This window comes from Liolophura sinensis, chromosome 5 (assembly GCF_032854445.1).
Source record: "Liolophura sinensis isolate JHLJ2023 chromosome 5, CUHK_Ljap_v2, whole genome shotgun sequence".
NCBI classification, from domain to species: Eukaryota; Metazoa; Mollusca; class Polyplacophora; order Chitonida; family Chitonidae; genus Liolophura; species Liolophura sinensis.
In genome coordinates, this window is record NC_088299.1 from 7,014,795 (window position 1) to 7,038,492 (window position 23,698).

The window sequence follows — 23,698 nt, forward strand, 5'->3', positions numbered from 1 at the left end:
AAGTCAAAAGTGGATGGTTTACCCCTTGGCACCCCAGTTCCATCACCCATTATAAAACGAACTGTCATTGTAACATTCTCGAGTATTGTGTTAAACAACTGCCAAGTATGTAGAAGTTATCTTTATTTTATGCATGAAAATATTAAAACCATCATAGTTTTGACTATTGTTTTCTTCTCCATGAGAGATGTGGGGTAATTTTAAGCTATACAGGGTATTACGTTAAGTTATGTAGTTTTCAACCGTGATTTTGTGTGAGTTTTGATACTCGTTATCTTATAGGTCTGTATTCCATTCCCTGTGCCCTTTGTCTTGACAGGAGTTGTCTGTGTGGGCCTACCCCAAAGTGCCTGGGCGGTTTGAGGATGCTGTGGTGTGCTGTGTCAGAGAAAACCCTGAACCTGTGGTCTTCAAAATCACTTGTGATGGGGTCAGACCTGAACTGGAGCTGGACAAGAAACAGCTGCACTTTGACAAGGTCTTACTCCATAGGTCAGTGAATGTCTGATGGGTTGAGCTAGGAGTGTATAGTCATATAATGGGAGACTATGAGACCTGTTTCACAAGTCCAGAGCTCATCTCTTTTTACAAAACAAAATAATTGGAGCTAAATACTCAAACTTGACTGAATTTCTACTACCACAGTACGGAATCAGCGATCAAAACTTTATTGAGTTGATGCATGTATTTAAGACTTTAATGTAGATTGTGTAAAGGTTGAAATCAAAATTGGTTTTATGAAATGAGGCCTTGTTGAGCTGAATGTTGCAGAACTGCATAAAAACACCTAGTTTTCTGCTGTAGCAATGGAGTGCTTTTTCACTACATAAGTGTTTTATGAGCTGTATGAAGTGACATCATATGTAAGATTTTTATGTAAGCAATGTCTGTATTTCCACCTTAGAAATTGATCATAAATGTATTCACAAGGTGTTCATTTACTCTGATTAAATGAGTCATCACATCTGTTGTCTCAACACTTTGGCATGGCATTTCAGTGGGGCAGCACTGTAAATATTTTCATATTTGCACTGGCCTTATGTGATGTCCTCAACATGAATATTGAAAGCAATGTTAATACTAACATAGCAAAAGAAACAGGAGATGGTTAGGTGCTGATTAAACGTAGTGGTTTTCACTGAAGCCAAAAGATGATTGATCGACTGCATTGGTGAGAGACTCCTGGGTCATTACGCTGCGCTAGCGCGCTAACCAACTGAGCCACGGAGGCCCCGCCAAAAGATGAAATGGTTGATGAGTGGAAGTGGAATTGCATGTAACAAAGTGATAAAAATGTTTCAGTCCACAGCAAATTCTCACTGGAATTTGAAAAAAACTTCCATGTTGACCTAAATTGTTTCTTTCACCCCTGGTTTGAATAATTATAGACAAAAGTCATGCTTTTCCATGAATTTCCATGAACAGTTGTACGCTATAATTACATACAGAGAATTACCTTTTGTAAGTGCTTTGTACTCATGCAAAGACATGTACGTGTATATTTACCTTTTTGTAAAAAAGAAATTTACATTTATTACTTGTTCATATTATTTGCATATTTATGAACATTGTATTCACAGGAAAGACACAAAAACAATTTATCTGAGGAACAGCACATTGCTGCCCGTTTCCTGGAAGCTGAGTGGCCTAGAGAACCTGGGTGATGATTTCTCTGTTGCCACAGACACAGGCATTATCGAAGCCAAATCCGAGTATGCCCTTAACGCTTTCTTCAGGGCCATGAAACCTGTGAACCAGATGAAAAAAATGCTACGATTAGAGGTAGGTGACAGCCATAAGATGATCCACGCACTGCCATGTCTCACCGAGGTTCTCCAGAGTAAGCTCTCTATAACTTGTCAGCTAAATCACCTTGGAGGACTTTTGGAAAATTTAGATTACTCATAACTTTCTTGGAAAATGACATTTAGTGAGATACATGTATAATGCAGTAATGATGCAGATCTGGGTTTTTTTGATAATGTGTCTAATTCATGCCAATGCTCAGCTGTTTAGGAAAAGATTCAGAAAATAGCTTAAATGTAGAAAATACACAGTATCTACTTTCTACACAGGGCTATGTTTTATCTGTAGTTACAGTTGTTAGTACACTGACAAACCTCACCACGCTGACTTAAAGGGCATAGCTGAGACATTGTTAAGTATTTCATTAAACAAGAATCAAGTAAATAAATAGTTGTTGGGAAGTCAATGTTGCAGGCTCTTATTCACAGTGGACTGGGTTGTCAACAGCAGCTTGCATACACTTAAGAATCAGCCAGGTAGATGAACCATACACTGTAAGAACTTCATGTAAGATGACCTGTTCTGTATCTGGCCTTTCCAGGTGTCAGATGTGGAAAACATCATGGGAGTTGTACAGACTGAAGCCATACAGGTCCTGGCTGAAGCCTATGATGTTGCTCTGGACATGAGCTTTCCTAAAGGTACAGCGCTATGATATTTTTCCAGCCTGCCAGCAAGTTGCTGTCACATAGTAGAACAGATTGAGAACTGGCTTACTGGAAATAAATCTCCCACTATTTTATTTTTTCAACTTAAGATCCTAACTTTTAGGAAGTATTTTTACAAATACAAATTTAAAAATTGTAATAAGATGTATTGATCATAGTTTTTAGTTAGCGTAAAAAAAAATCCACACACTTTCATGATTTATGTAAGGAAGGATACTTATCACAACCTAAAATAGGAGCAAAATAAATATGACCGCTCTCTGTAACTCTGTCCCAGGTGCTGATGGGGGTCTGGACTTTGGAACCATTCGTGTTCTCGATGAGGCCAAACAGACCTGCACCCTGAAGAACAAGGGCAAATACGAGATAGCCTTCAAGTAAGTGGACGTGGCGAATTCAAAACACCATTTTGGATCATATTGACATACCGTTATATCAATATGCTGTATTGGCCACCATCCAAGTGAGATTTTCCCCATGTTTTTGGTGACATATGTATTAACTTCCATTCCCATAAATTTGTCAAAACTTCATCTTGTTCTAGCATGCTGTGGTTATATGTTGAAGTCAACAACAATAGAAAATAATGGCTGTAATATGAGAAGCATCACTGCTGAGGTTATGGATGTCTATAACAGTATTAAATGTATTTCATCATACATCACAAGGTTATGATACTGAATGATGGTTTTTTTTTTGTTTTGTTTTGAGTAAAGAAACAAAGGATCATTGCATTTTTTTGGGGGGGGGGGACTAATTTCTTACCTGAAAACTCCAAGTGTTGGCATCAAAAGGATCATTTTAAGACTTTCATGGGCTTCTGAGAATGCCTTTTTACAGACCAAACTTTATGTGAAGTGCAGTAGGTATATCACATACATACATTTATTTTTTTTTTATTCTTTAAGTAATGATGGTTCATAACTTTGTATTTCAGCTTTATGTTTGAAGATGTAGATCCTGACAACCCAGGAGTGACCAGCCTGTTTTCTGTCCTGCCCCCTAAGGGCGGGCTGAGCCCCTTAGACAGACCTGCCCAGGTACAGGTGATCTTCCGTGCCCAGAAGGAGATCAAGGTGAAGGACGTTCCCATCCTGAGATGTCAGGTGATAGAGCCGAACGTCAAAGAGGGCGGAGAGACCATTGCCAGCATTCCAATCAAAGTTTCTGTCAGATCAGTGTTCAGCAAGTAAGGCAACTGAGTTCCCAGTTCGTAATGAATTATTTAAAGGATACAGGAAATGTAATCTTCTTTTTTTTATTTTTTAGTATATATTTTAATAGTTTATGACATTCTCTGACATGTGTGAGTACAAGTATAAAGCAAGTTTTCAATTTTGTAATATCAGCTTAAACACCAAACATTTACAACGGCTTAGCAGTTATGTTTGTGAACACTTTAATTTACTTGCACGTATTCAATGTCTGTTTTATCCACACTCAAAAATTAAGGGCAAACAAGAGCTAAAATGAATGCATATGGTAAAATACATCCACATATCAAAGTGAAATGGATGAAATACACCAGTGGTAAATCACTGTTTCAAATATTTGGCCTATATTTTAAGCAAATACTTCTTCCTCGCATTTTAATAAAGAATTGAAATTGAATATTAAAACCACTAATAATGATAAGGTCTTTAGTTTGCTTACTAAAATGTTTACTGACGTCATCACCAGAGATGTATAAAATTACCATTGAGTACTGTAGTTGTATTGAGATCCCACTTCTGTTTCAAAGAAAAATGTTCCATACAGAACTTAAAACAATAGTGCCATTTCTACATGTAGCCTGAAGAAATGAAATGTCTTTTTCCATACAAGGTACAATATCCTGCCCATCAACGACATCAACTTTGGCTCCTTATTGGTGAACAGCAAAAAGACCAGGACCTTTGTCATAGAAAACAAAGGAGAATTTGACTTCAAGTACAGCATTACGAAGATGGTCAAGGAGTCGTCAGTTGCTTTGGCAGGTCGAAACACTAGACCGTAAGTAGGAAATTAGCAGCCGTCTTCATAACCGCATGATTTGATATGGGTCAGTGGTGTTGGTATTATGACCACTGTAATTCTTAAACCTATTTGCATATTTTCTTGGCTTTATTTTCACAGAATGACTTTTATGTACTCTGATCAACTTGACATGTAATTTTTACGAAGGGCTAAATTTGACAATGTAGCTTCATGTAAATGTAGTGATTGGATTGAAGTTGTAATTTTACCTACAAGAAAGGTTTTACAGACAACTAGGATAAGTGGATTGATATGACTAGTACTTAAACACTAGGGTTTAATTAAACAGGCTGGAAATCCTGTGAGCTACTGTACGGTGAAGAGACATTTATATAGGCTTTGTGTACTTGTCGATCTTTTCCACTTACTTGATAAAAATTCTGCATAAAGAAAAACAACCACTGACCTGTCTCGGTTGATTGGCACAGCGGAATTGTTCAGTCAAAGTATGAGCCATGTTTGGTGTTGAGCTGTTTACAGTACACAGCACCAAGCTTACTCCCTCAGTAGCACTGCACAGTGAATGCACATACCGCAGAATGTAGACCTGTCAGTATATGGTTGTGTAAGAATTAAAAGCTTGCATGTTAACAATTTTGTTAAAGGTTATAAACAAGCACTGTGACCCAACACTTCTCAGCCATTTTTGTGTTAATCCAGTATGCACATGTTTATAGTTTCTGCATGATCACTTGGCACTTCACCTGTTGTCTTCACCAGGCCTGTAAAGGGAGAGAAGCGCGCCAAATCACGGGATGGCTCCAGCTCTGGCCGATCTGTGGTTAGGGGAGGCAAGAAGGCTGATTCTATCAGGTAGGTCACCTCACACAGCCTTTAATAACAAATCAAGGCATCAGGCACTGTTTCTTGTCTTGTAGAACAATTTCAGGTCCAAGCTGGAGTACACATTTTTATCTTGTGTAAGTCTGTAGTACACAGGTATTACCAGTAAAAGCTGGTATATATTGATTAGGAAATCCCAACGTTTATCCTCAGATCTCACTTTTGTCGACCTCATTGAAGTTTTTTGGCTGACACTTCAAGTTGTGATATAACACGGTTGACACACTGAAACAGCTACTTCTCTTAGTGAAGGGCTCTGGGGAAACCCTGTAGCAGGACACAAAAGAATGGACACCTACACAGCTTGGACCTGGTGGAAAATCACTCTTCTTCCTAATACTCTGTGATCACGTTCATTGTTGTGATATAACATTTAGTTTAGATATTTTGTTCATGTTGCACATAGCTTCTTTCAGAATGCACCCTTTCCTAGGTCAATTCATAAACTAAATTAAAAAGCACTTTATGGAGAAATATGTGACATGGAGAAAGGATGTAATATCGACAGTGTTCTAGACAGGAGTAATGACAGTATTATAGACTGAAGAACTGACTGTATTCTAGACTGTATTATATCTAACATATTATAGATTGTAATACAGACGGTATTGTAGACTATGGTGCTAACAATTTTATAGACAATAGTGCTAACAGTATTGTAGACAGTAGTATTGACAGTATTGTAGACTTAAGTACTGAACATGTCTTAGTCTATTATGCTAATAGTATTGTAGACTAATACTGACAGTATTACAGATTGTAGAACTGCCAGTATTATACAGTACAGTAGTAACCTGTATGCTTATATAGTGATTTACCTGTATCTTTCCTATTAAGCTTTTGTCAAAAACTTTGGAATTTGCCTAATTTGATCTGATAGCACGTCACCTGTATCAAACTTTATATTGTTTGTCTCTCTGTCACATATTGTTTGTCTCTCTGTCACCTCACATGTTTGCTTATTCTGATGTTTTTCACCTCTGACCTCTTTCACGTCTGCCCCCTAACCTCTGACCTCATATGTGTGTGTTGTGACCTTGACTGACCCTAACAGTGATAACAGTGATCTGAGTCAGATTGTTCTGAACCCAAAGCATGGCGGCCATTCCTCTCAGCAGCCACAGTCGCACAGAAGGGGATTGGGTGGTACCAGGTATTAAAGACACTTGCTCTAATTGACTGTAAAGTCATAATTTATATGGACAGGATTCCCATTGTATCTTGGAATCCTTGAAAGAACATGAATTTGGTTCACCACTTTTCAAGACTTTTTTTGTTGTGATAAGTCATGCAAAAAAATTTCTTTTTCAATATTTAATATGAATGCATGGCTGGGTGGTTAGCATATCAACGGGGCGCCATGACTCAGGAGCTTTTTACCAATGTGGTCGCTGTCAGTTAAGTCCATCTCATGCTGGTTTCTCTCCGGTCATATTTGGGAAGGTCTGCCAGCAACTTGTGAATGTTTGTGGACTTGCCCCAGAGTCTGCTTGGTTTTCTGCCAAAAATAATGCTGTCGTATAAGTGAAATATTCTTGAGTATAGTGTAAAACATAAATTAAATAAATATGAAATTCTTGGATTCAGTTTTGTGTTTTGTTCAACAGGGCTAAATCAATGTAAACTTAAAACCAGTTTTAACATCAAGTGAAGTTACAAACAACCAGACAGATGTTACGATTGGATATCTTGTAATCATCTGAAAAGGCCAAATTAATGTTGAAAGCAGCTTTGAACCCCAAACAAAACAAGAAACCAAGCAAATGTATTACATAGATGCTTGTATTGTCTCATGTGTTATCAAGCAAACAACCAACCAAGCACATTTATAAATGCTTTCATTTTCTTTTGTGTTATCAAGCAATTAACCAACCAAGCAAATGTATAAATGGTTGTATTTTCTTGTGTGTTACCAAGCAAACAACCAACCAAACAAATATATAAATGCTTTTATTTTCCTGTGTGTTATCAAGCAAACAACCAACCAAACAAATGTGTAAATTCTTGCATTATCTATGTGTTATGAACCAATCTATGTGTTATTACAACCAACCAAACAGATGTATAAATAGTTGTATTTATCTTGTGTGTTATCAGACAGGAAGGAGGTGTACCTCAGTCACGATTGGTCCTGGGAGCCTTCACAGTGTTCCCAGCATTTGGAATTGTCCTCCCAAACGGCCATCAGGTCATCTCTGTCGATTGTGTGGCTGAACATCAGGGCAGGTTTGATGAGGTGGGTAACCAGTTTTATACACTTATGTAACAGGTCGTATTATTTGTGTGACTCAACATCAGGGCAGGTTTGATGAGGTGTGTAACCAGTTTTGTACATTCATGTAACAGGTCGTATTATTTGTGTGACTCAACCTCAGGGCAGGTTTGATGAGGTGTGTAACCAGATTTATACACCCATGTAACAGGTTGTATTATTTGTGTGGCTCAACATCAGGGCAGGTTTGATGAGGTGTGTAACCAGTTTTATACATTCATGTAACAGGTTGTATTATTTGTGTGACTCAACATCAGGGCAGATTTGATGAGGTGCGTAACCAGTTTTATACACCCATATAACAGGTTGTATTATTTGTGTGACTGAACATCAGGCCAGATTTGATGAGGTGGGTAACCAGTTTCATACACCCATATAACAGGTTGTATTATTTGTGTGACTGAACATCAGGCCAGATTTGATGAGGTGCGTAACAAGTTGTATACACCCATATAACAGGTGGTATGCGCTAATATGGCATTGTCAGTCTATAAACTCTCTTGCAGAAACATATCTGTTTACTTCTTGTGTCAACCGCCTAAGCAGAAGACAATTCAAAACAAATCACATCACTGGTTTTTGAATGTCAACACTGTATTTGAAAAACTATTTCAATTAAGCCGTGTTGACAAAGTGGGATTTGGTGTATCAAATGAAAATAACAAACTGGACAATAGGTCATACTATTGTTGGCATTCAACAAATCGCACTGTGTGAACATGGCCAATGAAATAGGTTTGAAATTCTTTGAAATCTTTATGATCTAGATGTCAGTGCTCTTCTCATCCGGTGTGTTATTGTATGATTCATGCAATGTTATTTCTGCAGGAAATGGCCATAGAAGTCACAGACCGTGACCCAACTGACCACCCTAGTGGTATACCCTACAGACTGCTGGCGGAGGCATGTGTACCATCCATCAACATTGACAATGTGGGCAGTATCTTCGAGGAACATCGTATTTGTAAGATCTCAGCATCTGGCAGCACGGACACCCGGTATGATTCCAACTCTTCTTGAAGTAGAAATATATAATTTGTTCTAAGAATATAGTGGTCCATGATAAGATACACAGATGTATTGATTTAAGATGACTCATAATTGTAAAATTGCTTATGACCTAATGTGTCATGCTGTTCATTTGGTGAAAATAACACTCCTGACACTGCGCATACCTTGAGCAGTGAGTCCACATGGTTCGATCAGCTAGAAGTGAACATTAAGTCAGGGTATTTGTCAGGAACCTCGCATTTGATTGCTACTTGAATTTCATCTATTACATACAGAGAATTTTATGAAAAATTATGGGCTAAATGCTTGCTTTGAAAGTACCTGTATTAGTGTAATTCTTGTTGTGCTGATTCTGTTGTTGCCCCCTGTAATATTTCCCTCTTCACTTTCAGACTGATGATATTGGGGTGTACGGTGAAGAAGAGAAGAGGTTTGTCTTCAACAATGTTATGTGGGCAGGAAGGCTAAAGCTCGCTTCAAGATCTCCAACTCCAACAAGGTATGATAATACTGTGGAACTTGTTACTGTGTTTTAGTATTAAGCTACACACAAGGTAACTTGTGGCCCTTTGAATGGCCTCTGGCATTTCAGCTCATGATTGTGATTACAGTTTGTGAGGAAACTGGTAAATGTATTACTCATGCCAAAATGTCAACAGCGGACAATTCACCTTGAACCCAAGTCACCACTGGACATGAGAAGATGCCTCATTTTGTGAATTTGTCACTATTTATCAGTATGTTCTATTTCCCTAGGTTCCCTGTGATGTAGCTTTCTCAATCAAGCCTCTGAACACACGTGGTGGTAGTAAGATTACAGACATCTTCGAGGTTGACCCTCCTCGCACCCAGATCCCAAATCATAGCTATGTGTATGCTACGGTCACTTTCAATCCGCCTTCCATGCAGGTTTGTCATTCTTCAAAAACACTGACAGTCACAACAAATGTACCTTTCTCAGGATCCTTGAAATCCTGGAATTGGGTTGAAAACTTTTGTTGACCTTGAAAGCCCGTGAATTAGGTTGAAAACTTTTGTAGACCTTCAAAGTCCTGGAAAAGAGTTCTGACTTCCTATTGCTAGAATATTGTGTTCTTAAAACTCCTTGTGAAACACTTTCCTTCAAGGATGGAACCCTGTTTTGTTGTCATTGTTTCCGCATATAAAAATATGAATAGGTTGACTTTTATTAAGTTGTTTTAGCTTTGTTGTTATCCAGATGAGACTAAAGAAAATCGTGAGAACTGGAATTGTCAATGCCCTTTTCTTCATGCATAAGACAAAGTTTGCCATTGATACCTTATGTCCAGAAACAATTTTTTTATTGAGACGTGAATGGAATCAGCAAATGAAATGAATTGTGAAGATATTTTAGTGAACCCGAAGAGGATTTTGTTTTCTGCTTTCCAGTTTTTTTAAGCTTTACCTAAACTTACTAGATATGTCTTTAAACATCTTTAAACATGACTTAATATCTCTTTTCAGTCTTATAATGCCCTGTTTGAGACGTCCATTGAAGGAATATCCACCTTACAGGCTAAAGGACGCAGCCTAATCTTTGAGGTGTCAGGGGAGGGTAATCTTCCCAGGGTGACCATCAGTAAACCCGCTATCAGAAACAAGAGGGGACAACCCTTACTGCTCTTTAAGCGCACCCTGGTGGGAAGATCAGAGTCGCTGCCCCTGTTACTGACAAATGATGGCACCCTGCCAAGCAAGGTATCATACATAACCATATTTTTAATAATAATAAAATCTACGTGTATATGCACATTGTCATTTTACATCATTTACGGACTGTTACTGTGTGCTTTCTATAAATAGAACTTCTTTTAAACTGAGGCTTGCTTTTCAGTGGGAAAAAACATGAATTAAAAGTCTTCTTTCAAAACCTCTTAAAAGCTATATTAATAAAAGATGGTAAAAAAAAACATAAATAAAAGCAGAAAAAAAAGTAGGAACATGCTTTTAGGGAAGAGAAAAACAATACAAACAAAAAGATAATAATTGTTGAGGTTTGTAATTCATTATTATCATGATTGGAGTTGTGTCAGTTTGTTGTTGTAGTTTAAAGTTATGTTTTTGTGTTAATTTTATTGAAATGGTCGTTGTGTTTCAGGTCGATATAGACTTGATCGACCCAGATGATGCATTCTCTTTGAGACTGACAAAGTCACCTGATACTGCTGAAGGTATGGCTTCCTGGACAAATATAATGGCAATAATGGACATTGTGATTAAAGGGTAGACGATATGCTTAAGATTGAAAAAATCAGTTTATGCATTTCTGTTGTGTTAGCTTGTATAAGAAGATATACAGTTTTTTGTTTTAACAGCTCCATCTATATTTGATGAATCCTTTAATGAATGGATTTTTTCTACACTTGGGTGAAATTTTTTTTGTGAACAGAGCTTTGTCACGATATAATTTATAAATGCGCTGCAAAGACTTTAAACTGCACTTATTTTACTTCTGCTTAAAGAAATTTGGCAAAAATGGCTGCTTTAAGAAATGCAAGCTGGAAAGTATTCTCCAGTTGTAACATTTAGCTTGCTCTTGTTTCTGCTCAGATGAGGGTAGACGCCGTGCTCACACAGCCTCTGTGGTGGTTGATGTTGGAGAGTCTGTCGGTTTTGATGCAATTTACCGGCCTAACACCTCCAGAGGTCACAGGCTCACGTCCGGCTGAGTGTCCTTGACAATCAGTATGAGGACTCGGTCATACAGATGGTGGGGGAGGGATACGAGGATGACATCACGCTGGATAATATCCGCACTATACAAACCCCTGTCGATCCGGAACTAGAGGAGGGCAATATGGCTGATGACGATGTACCGGGTGAGCTATACCACATGTCACAGATGAAACGTTCACAACATTCATCTGGAATTCAGAATTTCTTTTAATAAATAAATGTCTTTATTTCCTGGGAGTTATTAAAAGTTTGTTAAATTTTGCATATAATTCAGCGATTTTCAGACATTATAAACATATATATATAAACAGTTCTCTCCTTTTTCTCTGCCATGGCATTCTACATCACTTATGTTACAGTGGAATGTTTTATCAACATTTGCCCTTCTTGTAGTCCCCAATAAAACTAATTATGAAAGTCACAGAAAAATTAATTTTCTCTCTTTTAGTCAGCAATAAATTTATGTGAATGAAATTTTAAATGCTTGGTGTGTGCTGAAATATTTAAATGTGATTAGTGACCTTCTTGTGTGTGCTGAAATATTTAAATGTGATTAGTAACCTGCTTGTGTTTGTTTTTACAGCTGCCAAGCCTAACCTGATGAAGTTTGGTGACTGTTACATCAATGAGCAGAGAACTTTGTCACTAACCATGACCAACCACTCCCAGACGGACACGTTCAGGTTCCAGTGGCCTGACCACCCGGAGCTCTCCTTCTCTCCTCAGATAGGCCACCTCCGTGGGGGCACCTCCAAGGACATCTCTGTTACCTTCAAGGCTGAGGGGCCCAAAACTATGGAAGAGCAGCCTATACCCTGTACCATCACCAAATCACATACAACCAACCTGAAGAGGTTAGCATTTTTGATTCTCACAGAATTCTTCTTTGAATATCGTTATTCATGTTTAGATGTTATTCTTCATCTTTCAATATTGTTCCTCATATTTCGAATATTATTCCTCATTTTTGAATGTTAGTTGTCATTTTGGAATGTTATTTTTCATCTTAGTTTCTCCTCATTAATGTGATTAGGCTGTTGCTGGCCATATTTTATGGAGTATACAGAATGACACTGTTAGCATTATATTACCATATTTCATTAATTTCATTCTTGTCCACCACCATACTCAAGAATTTTTGCATTATTACGTAGAATGAGCCTCTGTCAGTTATCTCCTGTGGAAGCCCTCTCCCTTGTATGAATGAAAATGTTGTCTGCAAGACTTCTTTCTCAAAATGTTTCTGTATCAGCATCATGCATTGTTTGTTAAATAGTGTGGTTTGCAGGCAGGAGAGTTTTTTTTTAAGTGTTTGTACAGTTCAAGGCCACGGTTGATGGAATGTGAAAAATTATCTTGACCCATGATGGTTTATGTTTACGTGACATCTTTATGTTACATGAAAGAGCTCTTTGCTGATTGGTTATTCCTTTATGAATAACTCCTGTCGGAAATTCTTTACATTTGGTCTTCCAAACATCTAGATCTTCTGATGAAAAGAACTGAGATCATTATAGTGCTACCATTGTATTATGGTATGATGATGGTGTCCAATCCCTAAAACACTTTTGTGAGGTTCTGTGTTTAATTTGCTTCTGTGTTTTGCCATGTTTAGGTGGCTGACTGGGATGATCGAATCAGGACGGTGAAATGGGTGGATGTACGACCCAGCACAGAAAGCCTTAACAGTGACTCGTACGTATTTTTTGCCCCAAAGTGTTTAAAATTGGCATAAGACTGATCATCTTAATTATCAAAATAATATTCCAAATGAACATCTAGATGTTTTCTACATTTTATGATCTGAAATTGTGTTAAATAATTCAAAGCCTTCTGATATACTGTATTTCACTTAAAGTTTAGTATGTAAAAACACACTTTCAGAAGAACATAAAGGCCCTAAGGTGATGCTTTTGCCAACACTTAAGTTTTTCTGATAAAAAATTAATCAAACTAAAAAACCTATAAGGTGAATGAATCAATCTGACTCAAGCAAAATGTGTTTCTTGAAAAATGCTATAGTTAGGTGAAATACTGTATGTGTATGTACAGAGCGGGAGAGAGAGAAAAGGTATTAACTTATATCAGTCTCGTGTTGCTTTGTGATTGGCAGTAAAGAGAAGTCGGGCACTCCACCCCCCTCCTCTCGTACAGTCAAGAAGAAAGTAGTGGAGTGTGAACCAGAGCCAGCTTTTAGCGAGGTGCCCGAGTCAAGCCGCACCGTTGACTTACTGGTCAGCGCCATTTCTGACTACTGTAAATACAAGTGTAAAGTGGACAGCATACAGTTCAAGGACACCCTCATGTTCCAGACAAGAGTTTATGAGTAAGTCACCTATTGTTTTGATTTTGAATTTCGTTTTCATTTTGAATGTTTTCACTCTCGTGATGAAAGTTGTAACTGTTTCGACATGATATGGCTGATTTTCTGACAGTGTGTCATTAAACTCCAATCATTCGTTCATTCGCTCGTTTAAACTTTTGATTGGTGTTTTACACCACACACAAGAATATTTCACTCATACAATGGCGGGTAGCATTATGGGTGGGGGGAAACCCAAGACCATCTGTAGGTTGCTGAGAGACCCTCCCACGTACGGCTGTTTATTTGAAAGCATCAGCCATAATTCAGCTCTCATTGGTGTTAAGTTAAGTTTGTAACTAATATTGGAACTATTTTAATATTAAATTTCTGTTAAGACTGAACACTTTAAAAAATCAGTTATTATGTAGCATATTACATAGCTAGCACTTAACATGATTTCAAGAATAAAGACATTCTAAAGAATAAGTCATGCGTAATTTTATAAATTTAAATAAATTTAGCTTTCTTTTTTTATTTTGATTTCATCCACCTTGTAGGACTGGTTAAGAGTTTAGATTAATGTTTTGTTATCAGAAAAACCGAAGTGTTGGAATTTAAAGTAACATTTTAAAGCTTTTGTGTGATCCTGAATACAAGATGAATTGCAGTTGAAGCCATAAACTCAAGACTTGTACATTCAAAGTTTTATAAACAGCACCTTCAGTTCCTGTTTTTTGGCTGTCATTTCAGATTTGTTCTCAGCAATAAGGGAAATGTCAAGTTGGATTTCAGCTGGCAGCTGGTGATGGAGAATTTCACCTTGTCCCAGCGCTCTGTGACCTTCTACTCTGAGCCTGAGCGACCATCCTCCCGAAATAGCCTGACTTTAGGGGAAATCCCCTTCACGGTGGAGCCAGAGTTTGGCACAATTCTGCCTGGGAAGAAAACCACCATTTTGGTCAAGTTCTCTCCCCTTGATGTGAATGAGTTTGAGGGAAGATTAATATGCAGGTGTGTATGACCTTCAGTCCTATGTTAAATTATACATGGAAACTGTAGTACATGTTTTTAGCTTTTTCATTACGTTTGTCATGTTTGTATGAATTTGTTTTACTCTGTGTTTAGCAGTTGTCTTCAGTGAAAGTTACCACATATTTGAATGGTTTGGAATATTACTATATCATTATGCAATCATGATGCTTCCAGACCTTTAAATTCCAATGAAATAAATAAGTAGCACAAGCAGAATGAAAATTTTGAAAAAAAAAACAACAAACAATAACATTAATACATGTTTAATGTTAATGCACCATGTGCATTACGTGAAGAAGGCGTTTATAATTAATTTTGATTACAAGTAATTTTGACGCTATACTTTAGTAACTAAGACATTACTTTCAGGTTTCTGAATATCTATTTTCACCCCAATATCTTACCAGTATCTTTTTCACCCCAATATCTTACCAAATAAGAAAGCTACATGTAACGATATACTTAAAACTCTTGAGTATGGCGTGAAACTACAATCAAATAAATAAAGTAATGAAGGACCTTATGTATGTCTTTTGAGTAGCATCCCTAACCTAGAGAATGAGAAGCAGGGGCCAGCTATAGGGGTGAAGGGCAAGAGCTTGATGCCGTACTGCCACTTTGAGCTGGAGGACTCTGACTACATCTCAGGAGCACGGCGTAACCCCGAGTTGCGCGGGCCTGGTGGGGCACCCCCAGGGTCAACTCTTGACATCAACACCAGAGTTCTGGAGTTTTGGACCATCGGTGTGGGAATTACCAACACCAGGTATTTGAAAATGTTATCGTAGGAAATAATTTTACAATATTCTGATGAGATTCAAATACTTTTATTGACGAAAAAAAAAAGTGACACATGAATTTGTCCATCTTCTTAATGTGTACCAAATGTCTTCATTTCCTTATCCATTGATCTTGTTTCACTGTAACTCTAACCCCTGATGTGTTGTAGTACAAATAACATTGTCGTGTTATCTTTCAAGGTTCTTTACCTTGTAATTGTCATTCCTAGGGCCTCTGTGAGTGAGTAGAGGCGCATGCAATGACCCAGGAAACTCTTATAATGCGGTCGCTGTGTGTTCAAGTCCAGCTCAAGCTAGCACTTCGTATATGTGAAATATTCTTGAGTACGTTGTAAAAATACTTTCTATAATATTAACCTGCGTGTGATTTCAGAAAATTTTCTATCGTAAACCCGACAAATCAAACGTACAAGTTTGAATGGCAGAATGAGGATGAGTTAGATCCGAAGAAGGTACCTTCGTTTAACTGTGTCACACCCAGAGGGATTGTCAAACCTGGCAAGAAGGCTGAGGTAAGGGGTTATGTGGACTTTCTATGGGATGATCTGTTCTCAAGAAACTGATTAGCCTTAAATAATGCTGCCTTACTTTGTTATTTTCACATTGCTGAGGCATAATTGAAATCATATATGTTTGTGTTAAGTGTTGAATCCGTTTGTAAACTGTAGAATGAGTATTATGTCAAAAAAACAGTTTTTGAGTAGCATGATCAAAACTCTGCAGAACAACAGCATGCAGATAATTTTAAGAATCTGGGACGGATCCCACAAACATGTCTTGAAATGCTGGGATTTAAATGCTTGTTTTTAGATTCCGTGACTTATAATTAGAAGCACTTAAAATGTCATATTATTAAAGACCAATATATCGAATTTTTAACCCCTTTGGCCATAAACTCTGTACTATATCAAAATTTTCAAGTTTGACTTAAAGCAAACATTGCACTGTTGGCCCTATTGGCCTATGTGACAACTGTACAGCATTGTGTGGCTCGATAAACCACCCTGAAATTGACGAAATAAGTAATATCTTAGCGCCACTGCCAATACTGTGAGGTCATGGCTTTGTGTAACAGTTTATGATTTGATTCTAACAATTTCTTGGATATCCGGTCATATCTCTGTATCTCAAAACGCGCTTTAAATTTCTGTTAACTTTTCCAGGAACTCATTGTCTGAATATTAGATTCATATTTTTTTTTTTTTGTAGATTACATTTGAGTTCACTTCTTGTGGCCTGGATTTAGAGGAGTCTTTCTGGAAGTTTGTCATCCCGGACCAGAACATCATGGTTCCGTTCCTGCTGGTGGGACACTCGAGAGACCCAAACATCTCCTTTGACAGATCTCACCTTAACTTCAAGGCTTTACTCATAGGTCAGCAGCTCTTGCTTTGCCAGTACAGTAAATGATTTGATTGGTGTCTTGACTCTGTACTTTGTTATGTAAGCATATAGCCGTATCGGCTGAAAATGGTTACTCTGACCAATCGATAAATCACCAAAATTGCAAAAACTGCATCCAGATATATACATGCATATATATATATATATATATCCAGAATCAGTGCACAAATCGTACGTGGGAAGGTTTGCCAGCAAGCTGTGGATGGTTCTGCCTGGTTTCCTCCCACCGCCGTCTTATAAGTGAAATATTCTTGAGAACTCCAATCAAATAAGTAAATAAATAAATCAGTGCACAAATCAGACTCTAACCAGACACCTCTACTGTCACCCTTGCTTATCTGTCTGACTCCAAATTGCTCACATTACTTGCATTAAAGGGCAACTATTGGCGTTCCTCAGCCAGACGGACCATGTGGCTCGGAAAATCTTGTTTACAGTGGCTGTTGGAATATTTTAGATCTTGCATGATAATGTGTGTAAAGCCTATCCTGCTCCTAACTCATTACTTGGTGATGGCTAGCTGTAAACTGGGGTACGTTCTGTATATAGGTCATGAGGCTACAGAGGTTGTGTACCTGATCAACAACGAGGAGGAGCCCTTCCCATTCTCCTTCAGAGAAGAGTCCTGTCACTCAGCTGGCTTCTCCGCCCACCTGAAAGTAGAACCAATCAGAGGCACTCTACCCCCAAAATCAAGGTATGCTACTTCAGCAGGCATGGATGGGGCGGGGAGTTAACATATATCCCTCCCTGCTAAATAAATATATAAAGTCTTTCACCAATACATGAATTGAGTTTCGTTTAGTGTTTTCAATTTGAGAAATTGTGGAAAGTTGTGTAGCCTTTTCCAGTGGATGCATCCAGTGCATGTCCCACCAACACATCTGATGTCCCACCAACACATCCAATGCCCCACCAACACATCCCATGTCCCACCAACACATCTGATGTCCCAACAACACATCCCATGCCCCACCAACACATCCCATGCCCCACCAACGCATCCGATGTCTCACCAACACATCCCATGTCCCACCAACACATCCCATGTTTTCATCCCATTCTTGGTGAAAGCAATTGACGTCACAGAAAGATTGAATATTTGTAGCTAATGTTTGGTACATCTGGTTGACCTATTTGCAGTAATATTGTTTACAATTCGCCAATTGCATTTTCTTGATTGACAGTTCGCAAAGGTCTGTTGATACTTATTGATCCACTGTTTAGGGCCTTTAAAGGATGTTTTGTAAAGTTGGATTAATTTCTGTTCTGAAAACTTTGAGTGCTGCTATCAAAATTAACATTTTAAAGCCTTCACATGCTTCTTAAAGTGCATTTTTATAGTCCAAACTTTAGGTTTATGTAAACATTACAATTTGTTAGGATTTGAAAGTGGCCCAGTTTTGTAAGATTTGAAAGTGGCCCAATTTTATAAGATTTGAAAGTGGCCCAGTTTTGTGATAAAACATTATTAAAATACACAACTTTTTTAGTGTCAAGTCTGGTGTGCTTTTTAAGGTCGTTCAGAATTTTTTGAGAAATTGGAAATCTGACATTTTAAGGTTTTTTTCTATAAAATTTTAGAAATTCAAAATTGCCAAGCTCTTATAAATTATTGTAAAGGTCATTGTGCTTTATTGACATTGTCGTTACTAAGATATATTAAAAAGTCAACAACACCATCTGTTCTCCAGGATACCCATCAGCCTGAACTTCACAGCCAACTCGGACAAAGAGGTGAACTTTAACCTGATATGTAAAATTAGACGCAAGTCCCAGCCCCTAGGGATTAATGTGAAGGGGGAGGGGTACTCCATGAACTGTACTCTACTCTGTGAGGACTCAAACGGCAACAAGATAGAACTCACTGATGAAGGGCTTAACGAGATAAAGTTTGGTGAGGTAAGTACATTTTTGGCTAATATTATTATGATGCAGATTGTTCTTAATAAATTGTCTGCCCTCGTGTGTCAATGCTTTTGAAAACAAAACTTCAGCTGTTCATGATTCTGATCTCTTTTAGGGTTTGAGTTGGAAAGTAATAGTTTAAATTACCCTAATTCTTCAACCTTTTCAACTGCCTCTGCAAGCAGTAATTTGAAACTGAGAGAACTAGTGGTGTCAAAAACTAATTTGCACAGGTTTATGAAGCCCTCATCTTTGGTAACACAAACAAAGCATTTTAGCACCATTTTGAAAATAATGGTATGCATTTATTTCACTTGAAAATTTACTGTATGTTAATGTTTTCTTTAAGAATTGAGGCCAGTTTCATCTTATCTTTATTGTATTGTATATCTTCACAAAGTTTTGACTGAATTCATATTTTATACAAACTACAGCGCAAAGTACCAGTTATATAATGCAATAATGGACGATAAGAAAGGGCCATTAAAATGAAATATGATTTGATTTGGCCTTTTTTCACTTTATTTGTTCGTGGGAATCCATGTTTTCATTGGAAATAGATGTTTCTTTGGGCAGACCAGAAAAATTTTACCCCTGACAAAATTATGGGAGTTAAATGTTAAATTTTATTGCGAAAATTACATCCAATCTTGCCATTTCTTTGTGGGGAAAAAGTAAGGAAAAATTAGCCATTTTTTCTGCTTACAATTCATCCAGAGCCTGTAAAAGTTAGTCCTGTCATGAACTGGCGTTAAAGATTTTGGGCTATCCTATTCATATTGTTGAGCTTTTTGTTACCCATCCCCAGGTTGAAGTCCATGAACGTGCCATTCGCAACATCTTCATCATTAATACTGGAAAGTTTAACTTTGACTACAAGTGGGATGTCCATGAGCACTCTATGCATAAGGACATGTTGACATTATCGCCTCTGGAGGGAGGGGTGAAGCACAGTGACAGGCAGAAGTGTGTGCTGTCCTTCTGTCCTCCATGTAAGACCACGCTGCGGGGATGTGAACTCGCGCTCAAGGTGAGGCTTAGTCATTTACACATTCGGAATAAGTAATGCGACAAAAAACATGTCACCAGACACTTCTCACAGATTGCTAAGTCCAAGTCTAGGTCCAGCTCCTGCTGGCTTTCTCTCTGGCTGTATGTGGGAAGGTCTTCCGGCAACCTGCGGATGGCCATGGGTTTCCCTCGGGCTCTGCTCGGTTTCCTACCACCATAATACTGGTTGTCGTATATTCTTGAGTACAGCGTAAAACACCAATCAAATAAATTATCTTTAATTATGCCTGCGTCAAGTGAAGTCAGTACAGTGTAATGTGCACGTCGTAATGAAACATGGTACATGTATGACTGTCTTATTGCAGATATCCCACGGCCCTGTCTTCAACATTCTAGTGTCAGGCCTTGGGGTAGTACCAGGGCTACACCTCAGCTTCCACTCCTTTGACTTTGGTCCAGTGTTTGTCCACAGAGCTGGCATGCCTGCCAAAATGACCGTCCTTAAACTGACCAACAGGGACAGAAAGAAGATCAGGTGGGTCATCTTTGTCACGGAATGAAGATACATTGGATACCCAAGTCATGTGGTTTTAATGGAGAGATTTTGTCATGATCAATAGTGCTTCAGTTACGATTTATTCACCGTGGTATTTTGTTTTTGATGAGATGCTTATTCAAGCATATTCTGAGGGTATTATTTTGTGTAGACTCATAAAATTATGCTTTCTGTGAGGCCCTGAAATTGGCCTATCCAACTGATGTAGTTTTGTCTTCAAAAGCAAATTAAAAAGGTATATAAATCATGAAAATGTGAAAATTGAACTTTCATATGTGAAAAGGTTGGGGAATTTGGATATAGTATTTTAATATTAGTCACCTACAGTTAAGGGAACTATAGGCTAACACCTCGTCTGTTTGTATATGTATGTCAGTCCATCACAGATCCGTTTTCCGGACTTACGTCAGAACGATTCTTCACACTGGATTGAAATTTGGTACAAGAAACATAACTTCAACATGACGAGTTTCATATAAAGTTTGATCTTCGGGCTGTGTCCTCCACTTTCAACAGAATTATGGCTATTATTCCGAAAGCCCAAACTGATAGGTGACATATATTGTGTTCGTAAAGCTGTCAGAATGTTTACTCAGTTGATTGGTGTTCTCTACCATTTCACAAGCGGTCAAAATTGTTTAGCCTCCTGTAAGTTTGTTAAGATTTAAATGTTTAACTTGTACATTGCAGTGTGGATTGTCTGTACACGCCTACTGCCCAGCTGCATCATGCATTTGGCGCCTGTGTGATTAACCCAGGCGAGACGATCAGTATGCCCATCACCTTCTATCCCCGCCAGGCCATCCAGTACCGTGAAACCCTCGTCTTTGAGATCAACGGCCTGTCAAGGCAGAGTGTTGAGATATGCGGGGAAGGCACAGATATGAAGGTAAGATACACCGTACATCTTAGTATAAGGCTGGGTTCAGAATTGTAGATATTTTATTGGGAAAAGCAAATCACATGAAATATCATTATTGTTACATATTTGAATTACAAGAAAACACTTGACAGATGATAAATAACAATTTCAGATGACAGAAAATGACCTGAATTCCTGGTAGAAATGTAAATGGAAGAAGTTACAAACAATATGATTGCCCTCTCCCGTAAATGTTTTCTCATAAGTATATGTATATTGGTTACACATCACTAAACTTCAAATGACGTAATTGTTTCAGAGAAAACAGGGTTTTCCAATTTAATTTAATATACACTAAAATTTTCTGCAATTCTAATGGCACAGAGTTTCAGGTACCAGTGAAATCGCCAATCCTTTATGTGAAAAACTAAAGTCACAACAATCGCTCATTCCAGGTTGAGGTGGTTGACCCAAAACACAGAATTGTCCAACTAGGGAATCTGGTCATACACAAAGTGGTGAAGAAGCAGATACCAATAGTGAACCATAGCCAGGCTCCGATCACCATCACCCTTACCAACCACCCCATTACTCAGCAGCTTCAGCACACTAATGTTCTTAGGATAAGCCCCACCCAGCCCATCACGCTGCCAGCTAATGGAGGACAGGCTAAGGTGGATGTGGTCTTCGCACCCAAGTCAAGGATACCCTCGTTCTCTGAAGAGGTAGGCAGAAGGCTTTGAAATTAAGCCTTTGAGTTATCCATAGTCATATCTCTACAGCAGAATTACCAAAATTTTGCCAGAAAAAATAATGCATTTTTAGATGGGGAAAAAGATCATAAAATATTGATTTTATTTCTTATATCATCCTGCCTTCTAAACAATGCTTGAAACGTCTTTTAAAGATGAGTACTGGTGAAAGTCTCAGATTTAAAGTGAGTAAATTGGTTGAAATTTTAGGGCAAAAAATCCAACCAGTCTGTTAAGTATTGGTTTCAAGTTATCAGTGTATTGTAATTTTTGCAGCGAAGTGTCTTGATTGTCTCCTTACTTAACATTTGATTTGCCCCTGTACTCATAAACATTATCTTTTGTTCTTCAGTTAGAACTCCTGTACGGTGGCTAGGTTTGTGTGTTTTGTCTCACCTGTTTTACCTGTGTGTTATCAGGTTATGATGGAATGTGCAGGGGTAAACCTGCCCCTGTTTGTGGTCAAGGGCTCCTGTCTAGGTATGGACATTCGCCTGGATGCTGAGGCTATCCCGTTTGGTGCTGTCATATACAGGAGTCAGAGCACCCGCAAACTCGTCATGTACAACCAGGGCGACATGAATGCCAGGTGATGAACTAGGCTGCCAGTCAACTTCAGAATAAAAGTTTCATAATGAATATATTCGTGCGCACATGTGAATGCAAAAGTGTCATCTTAATTGATTTACTACTTAATTGAAGGTCTGACAGCAAGCTACGGATGGACATGGGTTTCCTCCAATCATAATGCTGAGAGCCATCTTATAAGTGAAATATTCATAGATACAGTGTAAAACACCAATCAAATAAATAAATAAAATCAATTTGTTTATGTGGCAAAAATATCTCAAAAATAGTTTAGTCAAACTGGTCAAGTTTAGTGGACACTTTCTTATTGCTCTTATCATCTTGATTTACTATTGAAGAACAGTGCTTTATTATTTTCGTTTATAAAAGATTACACAAATTTCAAATTTTATTAATAGTCATTTTTCCTTGGGTTTACTAAGCACCTAGAACAGTATTAAGTTTTAAGTCAAGTTTCGATTACAGCACAGAAGGGAACAGATTTTCATGGTGCATTTGGATAAGTGTTAATTTAGATAATTATCCACAAGTTAGATGTATGTATTTAGTAATACATTAACATACTAGTGATTTTTTTCAAAATTTAGCTATTTTGGGGAGTCTTGTTCATATATGTCATTGTAAGGTGAATGTTGTTGGTGATAGATATGCACTGAGTGCAGCCTGTGATAGGCTACAAGACTCCCTCAGTTATGACACTTAATCACTTGATAAGCAATGACATCATGTGTTTGAATCAAGCCATCTCTGGTTTGGCTGAGTCTTTACGTCAGCAGGTTTGTCAGGGTCCTGCCAAAGGTTAGCGGTTTTACTCACGGTCCTCCAGTATCCACAGCCCATTCAACTTACCACAGACTGTCATATAACTTCTTGAGTATGGCTTTTACCATGAATCAATCAATAACTCACTCACTCAGTAATGCCTGATTGCTGTAGGTTTGTCTGGGATGAGAAGAGACTGCAGCCCGATTTTTCCATCTCACCTGTAGAGGGCTACCTCACCCCAGGGATGGAGGTCACATTTGATGTCACCTTCCACCCCCAGGAAATTAATCAGGATATACGATACGATGTGAGTTCAATATGTGATAGGTGTGTGGTTCATACTGGCCGGCCTAACTTTATAATAATGTTTTGTGCCACAACCATGTAAAGGTGACATGTGAT

General features: G+C 38.1%; 1 protein-coding gene across 1 annotated transcript in view; it reads left to right on the forward strand.

The window, feature by feature from the left end:
• Positions 1-23,698, forward strand: part of LOC135465997 (hydrocephalus-inducing protein homolog) — an 81,510-nt gene that overhangs the window by 49,384 nt on the left and 8,428 nt on the right. The window contains 33 exon segments of the mRNA XM_064743381.1: positions 320-492; positions 1,581-1,782; positions 2,348-2,447; positions 2,752-2,851; positions 3,412-3,663; positions 4,299-4,466; positions 5,211-5,303; positions 6,388-6,486; positions 7,431-7,569; positions 8,434-8,572; positions 8,575-8,603; positions 9,009-9,063; positions 9,066-9,115; positions 9,373-9,525; positions 10,102-10,335; positions 10,736-10,808; positions 11,188-11,277; positions 11,280-11,456; positions 11,897-12,225; positions 12,929-13,008; positions 13,427-13,639; positions 14,369-14,629; positions 15,192-15,416; positions 15,824-15,962; positions 16,660-16,825; positions 17,404-17,551; positions 18,549-18,756; positions 19,571-19,792; positions 20,139-20,308; positions 21,020-21,218; positions 21,647-21,916; positions 22,363-22,532; positions 23,468-23,603. Of these exon segments, the coding sequence (XP_064599451.1) occupies positions 320-492; positions 1,581-1,782; positions 2,348-2,447; positions 2,752-2,851; positions 3,412-3,663; positions 4,299-4,466; positions 5,211-5,303; positions 6,388-6,486; positions 7,431-7,569; positions 8,434-8,572; positions 8,575-8,603; positions 9,009-9,063; positions 9,066-9,115; positions 9,373-9,525; positions 10,102-10,335; positions 10,736-10,808; positions 11,188-11,277; positions 11,280-11,456; positions 11,897-12,225; positions 12,929-13,008; positions 13,427-13,639; positions 14,369-14,629; positions 15,192-15,416; positions 15,824-15,962; positions 16,660-16,825; positions 17,404-17,551; positions 18,549-18,756; positions 19,571-19,792; positions 20,139-20,308; positions 21,020-21,218; positions 21,647-21,916; positions 22,363-22,532; positions 23,468-23,603 (5,262 nt within the window).